Source organism: Sebastes umbrosus, chromosome 7 (genome assembly GCF_015220745.1).
Source record: "Sebastes umbrosus isolate fSebUmb1 chromosome 7, fSebUmb1.pri, whole genome shotgun sequence".
Classification (NCBI taxonomy): Eukaryota; Metazoa; Chordata; class Actinopteri; order Perciformes; family Sebastidae; genus Sebastes; species Sebastes umbrosus.
The window spans coordinates 28,579,421-28,595,085 of record NC_051275.1 but is presented as its reverse complement, the minus strand read 5'-3'; the positions used below and the strand labels follow the sequence as shown (position 1 = coordinate 28,595,085).

General features: G+C 39.8%; 2 protein-coding genes across 3 annotated transcripts in view; both read left to right on the top strand.

Annotated features, from left to right (window-relative positions):
• LOC119491201 (myelin protein zero-like protein 2) overlaps positions 1 to 6,479 on the top strand; it is a 21,133-nt gene extending 14,654 nt beyond the window's left edge. The window contains exons 2-5 of the mRNA XM_037774935.1: positions 2,562 to 2,731; positions 3,054 to 3,264; positions 4,159 to 4,330; positions 5,852 to 6,479. Coding sequence (XP_037630863.1) covers positions 2,562 to 2,731; positions 3,054 to 3,264; positions 4,159 to 4,330; positions 5,852 to 6,011 — 713 coding nt within the window. The 3' untranslated portion in view covers positions 6,012 to 6,479. The remainder of the gene's footprint in view (positions 1 to 2,561; positions 2,732 to 3,053; positions 3,265 to 4,158; positions 4,331 to 5,851) is intronic.
• mpzl3 (myelin protein zero-like 3) overlaps positions 2,562 to 15,665 on the top strand; it is a 26,375-nt gene continuing 13,271 nt past the window's right edge. For both annotated transcript variants that reach the window (XM_037774934.1, XM_037774933.1), the window contains exons 1-2: positions 2,562 to 2,572; positions 13,194 to 13,377. In XM_037774934.1, coding sequence (XP_037630862.1) covers positions 13,278 to 13,377 — 100 coding nt within the window. In that variant the 5' untranslated portion in view covers positions 2,562 to 2,572; positions 13,194 to 13,277. The remainder of the gene's footprint in view (positions 2,573 to 13,193; positions 13,378 to 15,665) is intronic.

Sequence of the window (15,665 nt, the reverse complement as noted above, 5' to 3'; positions counted from 1 at the left end):
GCCAAAATGCTGAACTCAAGGCTTCAAAACGGCAGTCCACAAACCAATGGGTGACGTCAAGGTGACTACGTCCACTTCTTATAGACAGTCTATGGTCATAAACCTAAGTATTGGACAGATTAAAACTTTGACCTGATGATGGCGCTAGATGAAGTTTAGGGATCACGGTACTGATTACAATTCATCTTGAGGGTAACATGTATGCCTGAAACACATTTTGTGGCCATCCAGCCAGTAGTTGTTGAGACATTTCACTCAAAACCAAATATGTCAACCTCATTGTGGTGCTGGATGAAAAGTCAGGATTGATCTTCTGGGGACCCTGAATGTCTGTACAAACTTTCATGGGAATATATGTTGACATATTTCAGCCTGGAACAAAGTATCCAGTCCTCCATTCCCCCTCTTTCTCTTTGTCGACCTTTGCATGAAATATGGAATACGAGACCTTTACCTGCTGGCTCGGACTCTTCTGCTTTGTTTTGACACACACACACACTGACAGTGGAGCCGGGGAGGGAGTTATTACTGGCTGAACTGATGCAGCCAGCGCTGATGTTATCTGTCTAATGAATATCCTAAACACAGGCAGTTTAATCCACTAACTTCACTGTTTTCATGCAGTCCGCCAGGTAGGGGAGGAAACGAGGGAAAGGTTGCAGAGCAGGCTTGTTCCCTTTGTAGTCCGTCCATCAAAGCATTATCCTGTCATATAAAAAGTGTTATTTATTGATGCAAGTTGACGTACCTGCCTCATTTCCAAGATACTGATGCAGAAAAACAAAACACAAAAGGATATACTGTAATCTGTGTTTTCATTCAATAAAAATATAATTTTACGTCTGAAAGAAAGGACCAGACGATTTACAAAGATGGACATTTCTTGCAGTGTGTACTCTGCCTGTATATTGCTCACTCCTCCCAGGTTTCATCGGGCTCATTTAAAACACATTAGGCTGTTAGAGCGCTGTCAGAGCTTGGCGATGAGAGAGAAGCCTGTCTGTTTTTAATGCTGTGTGGAGGCCGTCTGGTCGCCCCGCTCTCTCATCCCAGCCCACAGGAAACTCTCTCCAGCCTGATAAGGAACAGAACACGCCGTCCGAGGAGCCTAGCCCCCGCTGACATTTTCCCAGCAAGCTCTTGCCTGAACACTCCCTGTGATTAGAATGCAGGGGGTACCGATACGGTTCAATTTGCCTTCCTTGGACTTTTCTTATTTCTATGCCTGGAGCCTTTATAGTGCGAACCCACCTCGAGTCACTTAACCCACATTTTAAGTTGTAGAATAATCCATCTATTTAGGGTTTAAAATGATATAATTAAATCATATTCAGCACTATGAAACAGCTGCAAGTTTTGAGCAATTTTAATAATCGACAGCCGGAGGTTACATCTCATCCATTGGACGCCAGACTACAGTATAATACTGATGCTATAGCTGATTGCATCAACAAAAACTAATTATCTCATATGTGAAACTGATGCATCGAGCACAGAGGAGCTGCACAGACAGCTCCTCTGTCAGATTGAAGTGTCTCTGCTAGTCAGAGCTCTCATCAAGTGTTTGGCTCGTTCTGCAGGGTCCTCATATGGAGTGACTAATGACGTTAGGACAAGTCTTGTTCACAGTGGCTGCAGACGGATGGTCTGCTGTGTGCGTGGGCATTGACTTTAATAAGGCTAGACACGGCTCCTGATATTACTAGGGAATATAGAGCTCTCTATAAATAGACCAGGTGATTTTGGACTACACAGCCTGCACATATACTTCCACAGAGACTCATATACACACTTGCTGTGCAGCTTTAGAATAAGGTTGGATCTACTTCGATAAACAGGACAATCTCGGGGAGAGGAAAATGTGATCGGCTGGATGTGACGTTGACCGGTTGCCAGACAGAAACTCAGCATTAAGCATGTCTGAGAGAGTGCATGCATGTGTGTGTCGGTGCAGTGAGTGTGTGTCAGCACTAACTCCATTCTGGGGAGCTCCATCCATCATTATGTGGAAGCGCCAAATCGTTGCCAATATCCCTCTCCGCTCTTCCAGTCCATTCATTTTCCATCTAATAGGTCCACCACGTACTGTAAAGATTGATATAGTCCATATCCATATAATATACAGCAGACTCTCAATTTCAGCCCTGTCCCAGCTGCAGCAGTAGTCTAGCTAAAGTGGCTATTATTCATTAAGTGTCACAGATTTGGTCTACTGATCTGAAATCAGTTTGGACTTTTAGGAAGTAATGAAGCAGATGTTTGAAAGGAGTACACTTACTGACTCAGTCGCAGATCTAATCTCGTACTTTTGGACCAATCTGTGGGATTTCATGTATCTAATACAGTTATAGTGACAACTTAGAGTTAGTGATTTTTTCTTGCAGCAGCACTGCGTAGGCAGAGGCAGGGTCACTGGGTACACTGCCTGTACTCACTAGGCAGGAATTTACTGATGAGGGTGAATTCATACCGCGTCTGTTTCGTTGTATGTATTGATTTTGCTCTGTATGTGCTGCATTCTGCATCTGAGGTAAACTCTGCCATGTGTTTGCATGTTGCAGGCGTGCTGCAGGTCAGCGGGATGCGTATATACACATCTGGGGATGTGGAGGCGGTCAATGGGACAGATGTTCGTCTTAAGTGCACGTTCCACAGTTCCTCCAGCATCAACCCCAGCTCCATCTCCATCACCTGGAGCTTCAGACCCCTCAAACCAGGCAAAGAGGAGACGGTGAGTGTGTGTGTGTGTGTGTGTGTGTGTGTGTGTTTGCGAGAAAGTGAACCTCAAATCCTCCCTCATTGTGTCAGGGAGCATCCACCCCCTCAGCCAACTGAGAGAGGAGTCGGTGAGTCATCCAGCAACCTGTGGAGCGTCCAAGCAGCCTGTGTGTGTCTGTGTGTGTGCATATTGAGAATAGAGAGAAAAAGATGCAGCAGGTCCGGGTTTATGTCTTCCTTTCTCTGTGAGAATAAAACACCTTCCTTCTCCAGACTCAGTTTGGTATGACTTTCTATCTCCAACCAATCAAACCCATTATTGCTCCCATTTTTAGGTGTTCCACTACCAGCAGAAAGCATATCTTCCTCCAGAGGGCATTTTCAGGAAGCGTATCCAATGGGCCGGCGACGTCATGGGCCGTGACGCCTCCATCATAATTACACAGGTCAAGTTCACCTACAACGGCAGCTACATCTGCCAGGTCAAGAACCCGCCGGATGTCCACGGCTCGGTCGGAGAGATTCGACTCCGTGTCGTCACCACAGGTCAGCACTTTTGATTTTTGGCATATTTCGTTGTATATACCGTGAATATATCAGTGTTTTATCTGTGTCTTTGAAAACATTTGAACTCTTGCTGAAAAGCGAAACAAGAGAGGACAGCACAAGTAAATGATGCTAAATAAAAAACATGTTTAAATTTCAGAGAAACTACTCAAATGAAGCACATTATTTGTAGAATGGATGTTGTTTTGTGTGAATTTATTATGATAGCATTGGCACATTTTAATTAAAAAGACTGCAAGTGTTCCAGACATATTGAATAATAAAATCAATAACAATTAATAAGTCATTTTCAAATTAGTATAATAGTCTTTGAACAGTAGTTGAAAAAAGAGTTTGCTGCAGTACAAATAAAGCCTGTGCTGTGACATACGGTTATCGTATTAATAACTGATTATTAGATGTTTTAATTAGGTATTTTACTCTGGCTTTCTGTGTGACCCAGACAGGTAAGCGGGTCGTCAGGGTTCCTGCATCGCCCTCTCGGGATTTATTTCACAACAATGACCCGCTCGCTGTACATTATCCCGCTTATTACACGGCTACTTACTTAAAAAATCAATAATTTGACACAAAAATGGTCCTCCAGAGTCTGAGATCAGAACTGCGTCCATAACAACGGTCTGCCAGAAAGAAATAACAGTCCATAGAACGCTGTGATTGACCAATCAGAATCGAGTATTCAACAAAGCCGTGTTGAAGAACAGAAATATTGACCAGAGCGGCCCATTTTATGTATTGTTTTCTTACGTATAAATATTGATACAGGCAACAACATAAGAGTCTATGACCTATCTATCTATCTATCTAATTGCACAATGCCTCATCAAGCAAGCACAATCAGTCTGCGTTCCTGTGTTTCCTTCTCACCCACAGCCTCTTTCTCCGAACTTCTCCTTCTGGCGTTGGCAATCGGGGGCGGTATCGCCGCCGTGGTCATCCTCCTCATCATCATACTCTCCTGCAGGCGGTGCAAGAAGAAGAGTCAGAGACAGCGGGAAGGGAACGAGGAGGCTCCCTGCAAAGAGAGAAAAGACCCCACTGTGTGGTAAGACCAGGAGAGAGACAGAGGGAGAGGAAGAGGGGGATAGAGAGAGGAACAGAAGAATCACACACTTCCTCTCTCGCTCTCCGTCTAACTCTGGGTATCTGGGCATGTGGCGCTCCTTCTTTGGGCCTGGGGCTCTTTCCTTACTGGACGTTTCACTTCCTCCTTCCTCTCCAAGCGCAGTCTTTGGATCCCAAACCTGGACTATAGTTGATGGGTCATTAAGCAGAGATAAATCGAGAATGTGCCTTTGTATAGGAAGCTGTAGATACAGAACTTTAGGCCAGACTGCTGTGTAGCTTTAATGATATCACCATGTGCCTTTCATTTCTGGAGAGAAACAACTATTTTATCAGTTCATCTTTTCCTGTTTCCAGCTAAATGGGCTTCCAAACACATTTCCTGTTTAGAGTTAATGTTTTGATGATGTAGAGGTCGAACAATGGTGTATTCCTGCTGTTTACTTCCCTACTAATATCATTTCAAACCCCAACATACCGATGCATGTTTGATATATTGTTTCAACAAACAATAGAAACTGTGGAACAATGACTGAACACATTCTATTGAAATTCTGTCCTAATCACCAGATGATGGGACGCATTATGAAACCCCATACATATCTGTGATTCATAGCTATCAACCCACATTTCAACGGTTGTATATATCAGCTGTCTGATGGTTCTTCTGAATCCACAGGAGGATGCTGGTGTACATTTCTGTTTTGTTTCACTACTGAAGTTATATCGCTGTATTTTTCTGTGGTGTTATAAGCCTGATGTTGAGATTCTTGCAGAAATGATCAAGGTGCTATCAAATAATCAAAAGGTGATGGAGAGCACTTGTTGGAAACAGACATTTCATACAGTACTTTTGTAAAAAAAAAATTATTAGCACAAAGTTAAGTGCAGTATCAATTCTAAATTTCATTGACAAAATGAAAAATGTCTTATGGCCGAATGTCTGTTTTGAACAACGAGCTGTTTTGTCAAAAACATCTTTTTTTTTCTGGGCACGTTGGACTTCTTTGTTTCTCTCTTGGGTTTTCAGATCTCTCTGTAATAGGCGCCATAACTGTGTTGCAATACTGTCACTCACCAAACTTTAAAAGCCAAGCACCTCCAGGAAAAGTTGACAACTTGGCTGCCATCTTGGTTGATTTATTGAGACTTCAAACCGAATCAATGAAAGACTTGGCGGAGGAAGGAAGTATTTTTTACTCCAATCAGACGTAAACAGAGATTTTGATCCAACCTTCGCTCTCAACTTGGGACAACTTAACCCTGTGTGACACTAACCCTTTGTCCCTGCTGCTGTGTCTGTGTTGTCTGCTCGTCTTTGTCCTGTCCCCATTGTAAGTGACTTATGCACATGCATGAACGTAAATAATTCATGAACGTGTCATGCATGAATTCATTTCCCCCTCCATGTGTGTGTGTGTGTGTGTGTGTGTGTGTTATGTTACTCCCCCTGGTGCATGTCTCCCTCTCCCTTCTGTATGTGTGTGTGTGTGTGTCCCAGCCACCCATCGAGGGCCATCCACCTCTACCTATCAGAGTCGTCCTTTGAGATTGACAGTTCAGACGGCATGATCTCAGAAGCCAGCACCAAAGACCCGAGCTCCTCGGAGGAGGAGGGCCCGAGCTCAGACGACGACGACGGCGATGACGACTCCGACTGAGGATGTGGGGACAGACAGAAAGACAGAAACACTGAAGCCAGCCAGGAAGCTCTCTGGAGGGATGCCCAGATGGCACCTATGGTTTACGTTCCACGGTTCTGCCGAGTGGAGACTAGATGAAGAGAGCGCTGCTGCTGCTGTGTGGAAAACCAGCACATTGTCCAAGAATTGGAGGGAACAGAAAAGTTCTGTTTAAAAGTTTCCGAACGAGAACAAAGAGATTGGAGCGATGAAGATCAAGGCTCTGAGAGAAGTCAAAATCAGCTGCAACATGCAACTGAAAATAGTCCCAATGAGGAAGTTGTTTTCTGCCATGATGAGCCATAAAGACCATTACATTTTTGAGGGTGCTTAACTTTTGCAACCATTCTCTGATTGACTCAAAGGACCAGTGTGTAACATTTAGGGGATCTACTGGCAGAAATGGAATATAATATTAATAAGTATGTTTTCTTTAGAGTATAATAATCCTTGGTTAGGTTTAGGCAACAAAACCACATAGGTTTAGGAAAAGGTCGTGGTTAAGTTACACCGCACCGGAAGAGGCGTAACTTAAGTACGGAAGTGACAAAAACTACTTAGGTTTAGGAAAAGATCGTGGTTTTGGGCACTGAGCCAGTGATTAGAGTGAGTGGTGAAGCTGGAGAGAGAGAGCAGCAGCAATGGCAGCGAGTTACTACTGGGCTACTGTAGAAGAGGACCCGCTCCCTATGTAGATATAAACGGCTCATTTTAAGATAACAAAACACAATGACTGTTATTATCAGGTGAGTATTCACTAAAGAAAACATACTTATAATATTATATTCCATTTTTGCCAATAGATCCCCCTAATTGTTAGGTTCTTTAAGTCTGAACGCCAAATACTTCAGTTAGCAACCACATCCAGGCACCCGTCCTGAGTGTTGTGTGGGAGCGCACAGTCAGATCTGAAAACCCTTTGATTGCAACACGTCCTTGAGAGCCTGTTTTATGCATCTGTGAATGCATCATGTCTACTAACAAATGATTGTAACACCTGTCTTTCTTCTTTTTTTATGACAGAATTTTGTACCTGTGATGTAATACTGAGCAATATGTTTATAGATTTTTTTTTTTCTATTTTTCTTTTTTTTTTTTTTAGATAATGCCAGAAGTATTTTGATCACGTTGTTTAAAATGTTTGTTATAGAGCTTTTATATATATATATATATATTAAAAAAAGATTTTCTAATAAAAATGCCTTTAAATGTTTACCCCATTGCGTCACGTAAAACTTCACCACGCAAAGGTGATCGACTCAGACACTCAGCTGGCCTATGAAACAAAATAATCACACATAACTTGGAAAGATTTGAGAGGAGCTCATGTATTATGTAAGAGAGGAATCTTGTTATCCGTCATTTATTATGCATCATTATCTTTAATGCACTACCTCCAGCCGTGTGCTTATGGTGTGTCTGTCTGCAGAGCTCTTCACTTGTTTACCTGTAAGCATTACTGCAGTGATTCATTGTTTAATTTGTTGCAGGGCCAATATGCCTGCCTTCGTAACTGCAGTCGCTTGTTTGTTGGATGAGATGTTCATGACTGTGAATATGTTACTTATATCTTTGCGTGTGTGTGTGTGTGGGCCTCATCGTGTGCATTGATCAAAGTCTATTCCTGTGGGTGTAACATAGTTACTGACTGACAGACCCAAACTGTGTGTGTGAGTGTGGAGGAGACAGAGTCTGTTTATCCAAGCTAAATAATTACATTTAGTTGCAGAGAAAGGCCACTAGTGCTGAACTGATAAAACAACAGTGAGGTCTCTAGATAATCTTGTTTGTATCACCAAAGCGTCTGTTAATTACTCTTGTGGAGCGTAGATATTGGCCTCCAAATAATTCTGCCACTTCAGTAATCATGTGGGGGTGGAAATAAACATGGTATTTTATAAGAGATAATTAGAGTTTGTTCTGCTCAGAAACTATATGACAGTCATGTATGGTAAATTAACATTTTGTAGACGTAAAGTTTTTTCTAGGACAGCCTAGAAATTAATTTGATATCAGAACATTTTTCTATCTTAAACATCCGATTTTTGCATGCTCAAAAAAAACATCCATTGTAGAAAAAGCAGCTATCTCCAGTGACGTCATCGTGAACAGACCAGAATACAATGCAAAACACAGACCACTTTACATTTTGAGTGAAGAATAAGATTGCTACTATGCTATCGTCAGTGGTGGAAGAAGTACTCAGATCTTTTACTTAAGTAAAAGTAGTAATACCACAGTGTAAAAATACAAGTAAAAGTCCTCCATTCAAATTTGACTTCAGTATAAGTACAAAAGTATTAGCATCAAAATATAATTAAAGCAGTAAAAGTACTTATTATGTAGAATAATATCTATTCTAACAATGTATTATAATTATCAATGCATTAATGTGAGATGTAGTGGAGTAGAAGTAGAAAATAGCATCAAATGGAAATGCTCAAATAAAGTACATCACAATATTACTTAAGTACAGTACATGAGTAAATGTACTTAGTTAGGCTACTTTCCACCACTGGCTATCATCGTCCCTCCCCCCAGACAAACAGAACCACGGCATGCTGCAAGGTCTCTGGTGGATGCCAAAAGACAAAGAGTATGGAAAGAAAAAGATATAAATGAAACATTTGATGCCGCTGAGCAATCAGCCGGAACACCAGGAAGATATGAGCTGTTGTTCCCAACACCTCTAACCAAATAACAAAAAACATGTTGAATCACTGATTGAGGAATGTCCTGTACGAGTCCAGACTGATTTTTGATCTGCGTCTACAGGATGATAGACGCGAACTTCTGGGAGAGGTGTTCTCAACCATTCCTTGATCATGACTCATTTAATAAGCCATTTTCTACCACAATACATTCATTACTGCAACACACGTGATGTGAATTGTTTCAGACTAATGTGGGGTTTGTTTGATAAAACGAAGGAAGGGACACAATGTGTGCAATGACGAAATTAGGTCTGTCTTTCTTACCGTCTCTCTACTACTTCGGTTTCTGTCTTGCTTCATCTCTCTCTCTCTTTTCAGCCTGCTGCATTCCACACCTTAGGATGGGTTGTACCTGGCACAGTAACGTGGAAAAGCACTAAATTCCTTCACACATGCTTTAACACACACTCACTTGGGCTTGGCACGACAGGTTTTGCGGAAAGCGAAAACAAATCACCTCGCTGGTATGTACGACTGAATGTCGCACTGTGACATGTATTGGCGTCTGTTAGTTCTCCACTTGTCCTCAAACATACACACCTCTATGCATTCAAACACTACAGATACCAATCCATTCACTCTAAAGGTGGAGTCAACTCTGTTTGCCTCAGTGTACTGTATAGGCAACCATCTCAATTTGTCACATACTGACACTTGTTCAGACCCCTCGGCTTCACTTTTCGCTCGCAGTAAACACGTGCTTAACGTTGTGAATTAAACAAAACACTTGCTTAGGTTTAGTCAACAAAAACACTTAGTTAAGTTTAGGAAAAAGTGAAAATGTGACTTGACGTTGTGAACACAGGACACGAACAAACAGCTGATTGTGAAGTGAAACGTAACGCACAGGACACGAACAGTGGTCTCCTGGATGAAAGCCGCAACAGACATCACAATGGTTTTAAGACAAAAATTCAGATTTTTATTTTCATAAATAACTGTATTTATTATAATTCAAATAAACAATTGATCCCTGATATTATTGGCTTGAAAGTGTTCAGTCAGTTTCACTATAATGAGATTTACGGAGGTGAAAAGTGTATTTCTTTTTCTTTATTTCTTTCTTTATTTGTTCATTTGTTCATTTGTACATGACGCCCACTTGCATTTTTTTTTATTTAAATTTTTATTATTTTGTTTTTAGAGGGTGACTAGCGCTCCCCAGAAGGTGGCGCCCTAGGCGACCGCCCTATATGGCCTATGCCTAAAGCCGGCCCTGCTTACAGCCGTGACAAAGCATCAGTATTTAACGCCTTGGGAATGAGAACGGGCTGGTATATAGTAGGGCCACTTATAGTGGTTAATGAGTAATGCTGTCAGACTTGTTTGTGACAGCCGTGAGAAAAAGTGTATCTGTATGTGAAACCTTTAAAATACACTGAGTGAATTGGAGTGTAGCGGATTCATCAACTATTCAGTGCATATAAACTGATGAAAAAGACAGCAGGACTCTCACGTTTGTTGGCTGCTGAAGGATAATGGTTACATACACCGTCTGGCCCCAACAATTTAACTCACCTTTATTAGTCCCCTCCAGCGTTGACAACAGAAGAACAGGTCTCTTGTTGACCAGAGTCGCCAGTTAAGTGGGGGAGAGCCTGAGAAGATTTCAGCTGAAACTGAGACCCCTCTACTGTAACCAAACAGAGAGCCCCTGTATTCACACACACAATACACAACACAATGCAATGGTGTGTGTGTGAAAGCACCCAGGTAAGTGGCATTAGACTTTATCTTCCAACAGAGGATGCATGGGAGTCTCTATCAAACTCAAGCAGATTGTACTGTATAATATAGTTGCACACAATGCAACACTGTGGAACGCAGGAGTTGTGAACGCTCCCAGGTAAAGGCAAGTCTTTTAACTCAGCATCTATTCAAATAAAGGAATCCCTGCCTCAGTGTGGGAACTTTTACATAATATTGTTAACATACAATACAAACACTGTGCTTATGAATGGATGCAGGGAGGAGCGAGCCTGCATGTGCCTAACTCTCTCTACATCCACAGAGATTTGCAATGATTTTACAATGAGCAGAACATAAACACAATGTCCAGCGAGGTAAGAGGATGAAGCAAAAATGTTGTGCACATGAAGAAATTGCTGGCTGTCTGTCAAAAGTGATAAAACATTGATTTCAGAGTACCAAATTTCATCTTTATCATGCCTGAATCTCACTGTCCTGGCCCTTTCTCACAGGAATTATTCCCACATGGTCTGCAGTAAATTAGAAGTTAGTTATGCAGCAATAATTCACACAGACAAATTTATATTTATTGTATGACAATCCTTTTTCACGGTCCCTTATTAGAGAGCCTCTAGGCACGGCTGCTTTTTCGTTTTAATCAAGTTAGGGTGCAAAACATGAGGAATAAGCATTTTCCTCAAACTCATTAACTCCACATTAAATTAGTTTTGCTTTACGATTAGTTAATACACAGGATGATTGGTTTCGACAATGTTTTTTCTTGTGGCGCCATGCTGTTATACTCCAATAAATCCAGCTATATAGGTTGTAATTATGTCAAACACTGAATCAGATTATGGCACATCTGTGTATTCGAGGGACCCAGAGTAGCTGAGGACACTGCTCTCCTGTGATGTGTCGTGAAATGAAACAGGGTTATGCAACACGACTGCAGCATCTCTGTTGTCAGGATGGAGGAAACGCTCCTGGCAGACCAGATGGACATAAAGATGTAAGTGACAATCCAGACCAAATAGAGGCATAAATACACTTCAAAAGCACTCTGTATAAACATGAAGTGGAGAGATAAAGCATTACACCAGAGTGAACCAGCAGAGGCTAGAAAAACAAATACCTTCTCCCATTAGAGATAATTACACCAGTAAAGACAGGAGATTGGGGACAGGGATAGTGGAGTAATATGCCTAGAAATAGCAGGGGAGTCCCACTAGACTAGAGCATCTGTGGTTTTATACAGAAGCTGGCTGGGGAGATAAGGGAAGGAGTTAAACTGCCTCACACACTAACACTATCTTCAGCAATAATTAAATACCTCCATACAAAAAATCCTTGTCTATTTATTCTTAAATTAACTATATTATGATTATTATGATTATTATTATAGCTCCTTAAGACTGTAGCACCCCTAAACTCAATATAATGCCCAAGCTGCAGTAACGATGGGGTGTTTGGTTTCCTGTGGTAGCTACCTCAAAGGTTTATCTGATTTGGGCGCAACTTATAATACCCTACAACCATAGACTGTATATAGGAAGTGGACGTAGTCAAGTATAACTGAACACTGAATAAAACATTTTTAGGCAACCAAAAAGGTAATAAATTAGTTTCTTTAACGCAACTTGCGATTTTTAGGTTGTAGCGGACTTAGTTTTAAAGCTAGACTGAAGATACTGGCCTCATATGAAACTAGATTCCTAAGGAATCCATTGGTACCAACCATGTCATACTAGCTTGTCGTGAAGGAGGCTACATAACGCTCCAAACTTACGCAACATTTTGGTGAAGAAAATCTGTCATGGCCATTTTCAAAGGTGTTCCTTGACCTCTGACCTCCAGATATGTGAATGAAAATGGGTTCTCTGGGTACCCACGAGTCTCCCCTTTACAGACATGCCCACTTTATGATAATCACATGCAGTTTGGGGCAAGTCATAGTCAAGTCAGCACACTGACACACTGACAGCTGTTGTTGCCTGTTTGGCTGCAGTTTGCCATGTTATGATTTGAGCATATTTTTTATGCTGAATGCAGTACCTGTGAGGGTTTCTGGACAATATCTGTCATTGTTTTGTGTTGTTAATTGATTTCCAATAATAAATATATACATATATTTACATAAAGCAGCATATTTGCCCACTCCCATGTTGATAAGAGTATTAAATACTTGACAAATCTCCCTTTAAGGTACACAGATACTGTGATTAATTTGTGATTAATTGTGATTAACTATGAATAATCATGCGATTAATTGTGATTAAATATTTGAATCGATTGACAGCCCTAGTACAAATACTATTTTTCCTTTAAATTGAAAAAAAAACAAAAACGTCAAATGACACAAATGAGTCTCCTTAATAGTACCCTTTAAAATATTACCTAACAAAATCACCCCAGTTAAAATTAGCAGATAAATTACCTGAAAACAATATGCAAAAATGGAATTGGCTTATAGCTACAAAAATGATTCACATATTCAATAAAAACGTTATTTTCTTTTAATACACTCCAGTCCCTTTTACAAATTTGGCAACTTTAAGAGTCTTTTTATTGTATGGATCTCACTTATAGCTACTGGGATATTAAAGTAGATTGATAAACACACTGCTCAGTCACTACGAAGCTTTTATAGCTTTATAACTTTTATCCTCCCTTCCTTTGAACTTAAAAGTCAGATGTTAGTTTGACTCCCATTGATCCAGCAGGTCACTTCCTGATCCACCTGTTTGTCAGGTAGGAGTCTGCAGCGCAGCGGAAGCACTGAGTCATGGAAACATAGATCATGGACGGCGCTCTACCCAAACTTTGACTTCTTCTTATCCACATGAGAGGGAACCCGTTTCCACAACTTAAAATGCGTCGACCTCGTGAAGGGAACATCGCTCTGAACGTGGTTTTGTTGCTGTATTTGTTCGGTTCTTTAGGTGAGTAAACAAGTCCAGAGGAGCTGCGTGTTGTTTCAGAGAGACAGAAACTCTACCTGCTGCTGGAGCTTCATGTCTGTTCTAGTAGCAGTCTGCTGTTTATACATAACAATGATGTCAACGTGTTGACTTTATGTAACGTTAACTCACTTTTAATAAGTTCATTTCGAGGCCTACGTGGGAACAGATGTAACTTTACAGCTCTGTAAACACTATCAATGATACGCCATGATGAGAACAGCCCATGTTGTATTTTAAGCTGCTTTACGCAACACCTGAGACAGGTAGCAGCTTCATGCGAACTGTGCATTTAACATGGACACATACAGTATGTGTATATATATATATATATATATATATATGTGTATATATATGTGTGTGTATATATGTGTGTATATATATATGTGTGTATATATATATATATATATATATGTATGTGTATATATATATGTGTGTGTATATATATGTGTGTATATATATGTGTGTATATATATATATATATATATATATGTATGTGTATATATATATGTGTGTATATATATGTGTGTATATATATATATGTGTGTATATATGTGTATATATATATGTGTGTATATATATATATGTATATATGCATGTATATATATACACATATATATATACATGTGTGTGTATATATATATACTGTATGTATGTATATGTATATATATGTATATATGTATATATATGTATGTATATATATGTATATATGTATGTGTATATATATGTATATACAGTATATATATACACACATATATATATACACACATGTGTATATATATATATATATTTATATATATATATACACACATATATATATACACACATATATATACACATATATATATATATATATATATATATGTATATACAGTATATATATACACACATATATACACACATGTATATATATATATATATGTATATATATATACAGCAGATATAGACTTCCTGTGAGAATATACATTATCATGAAGTGAACTCTACCAGACACATTTAAAGTCATACATGTTTGTCAAATCATCATTTAATTTTGTGGGAATGAGTCAAAATAGCTTATTTGAATGTTACATTTAAAGCTATCTGCCACTGTGGATACAGGAGGACAGGTTAGTGTAAGAAGCCAGGCTCAGTGAGGTTGTGACAACTGGTATGCAGTGAGTTAAGAACAGCTTTGTTTTTGCCAATTACATTACAAACATGGCTTTGCACTGTTGTTTGCCTAACTCTGAAATCATCTGACCTGTTTTTTGAAGGAGTAAAAATGACAGCTATGTGCAGTAAATGGCTACTGTGTGTCTTTAAAGAGGCAGCATGAGAAATGTTGCAGCAGATTAGTGTCATTATAGTTTTGTCTTTATTTGATTATTTGATTACACTTATATTTTAGGCTGCATTTGTGCCCAGAGCACAGTGTCTGCCAGGATGTAGCTAGTTCTTCCTGCCAGGGTCACATCAGGACAGCTAGTGGGTCCCAAAGTGGAGTCCGGGGACCTCCAGGGGTCCTTGAGGGGGTTCCAAGGGGTCCCTAGCAATTTATTTTCACTAACATTCATATAAGTAACACAATGTCAGATTGTATGAACATTTTTGGTCATGGGTTTCATACACTTTATGTAATAAAACTAGGGCTGTCAAAGTTAACACGATAATAATGCATTAACGCAAATTCGTTTTAACGCCACTAACTTCTTTAACACATTGACGCAATCGATATTTATGAGGTTGAAGAGGGCTCAGTTTTAAAGCTAGAGTGAAGCTACTGGTATCATATGAAACTAGAGAACCTCAGGAATTGGCGAGGAAAAACTGGCATGGCCACTTTATGATAATCACATGCAGTTTGGGGCAAGTCAAAGTCATGTCAGTACACTGACACACTGACACACTGTTGTTGCCTGTTGGGCTGCAGTTTGCCATGTTATGATTTGAGCATATATTTTATGCTAAAAGCAGTACCTGTGAGTGTTTCTGGACAATATTTATCATTGTTTTATGTTGTTAATTGATATCCAATAATAAATATATGCATATATTTGCATAAAGCAGCATATTTGCCCACTCCCATGTTGATAAGAGTAATAAATACTTGATAAATCTCCCTTTAAGGTACATTTTGAACAGATGAAAGTGTGCGATTAAATATAGACAATCATGCGATTAATCACGATTAAATATTTTAATCAATTGACAGCTCTAAACAAAACACCTAAAAGCAAAAACTTGATCAGATGGGGGACCCTGGGATGAAATCAAATGGGGGTCCGTGG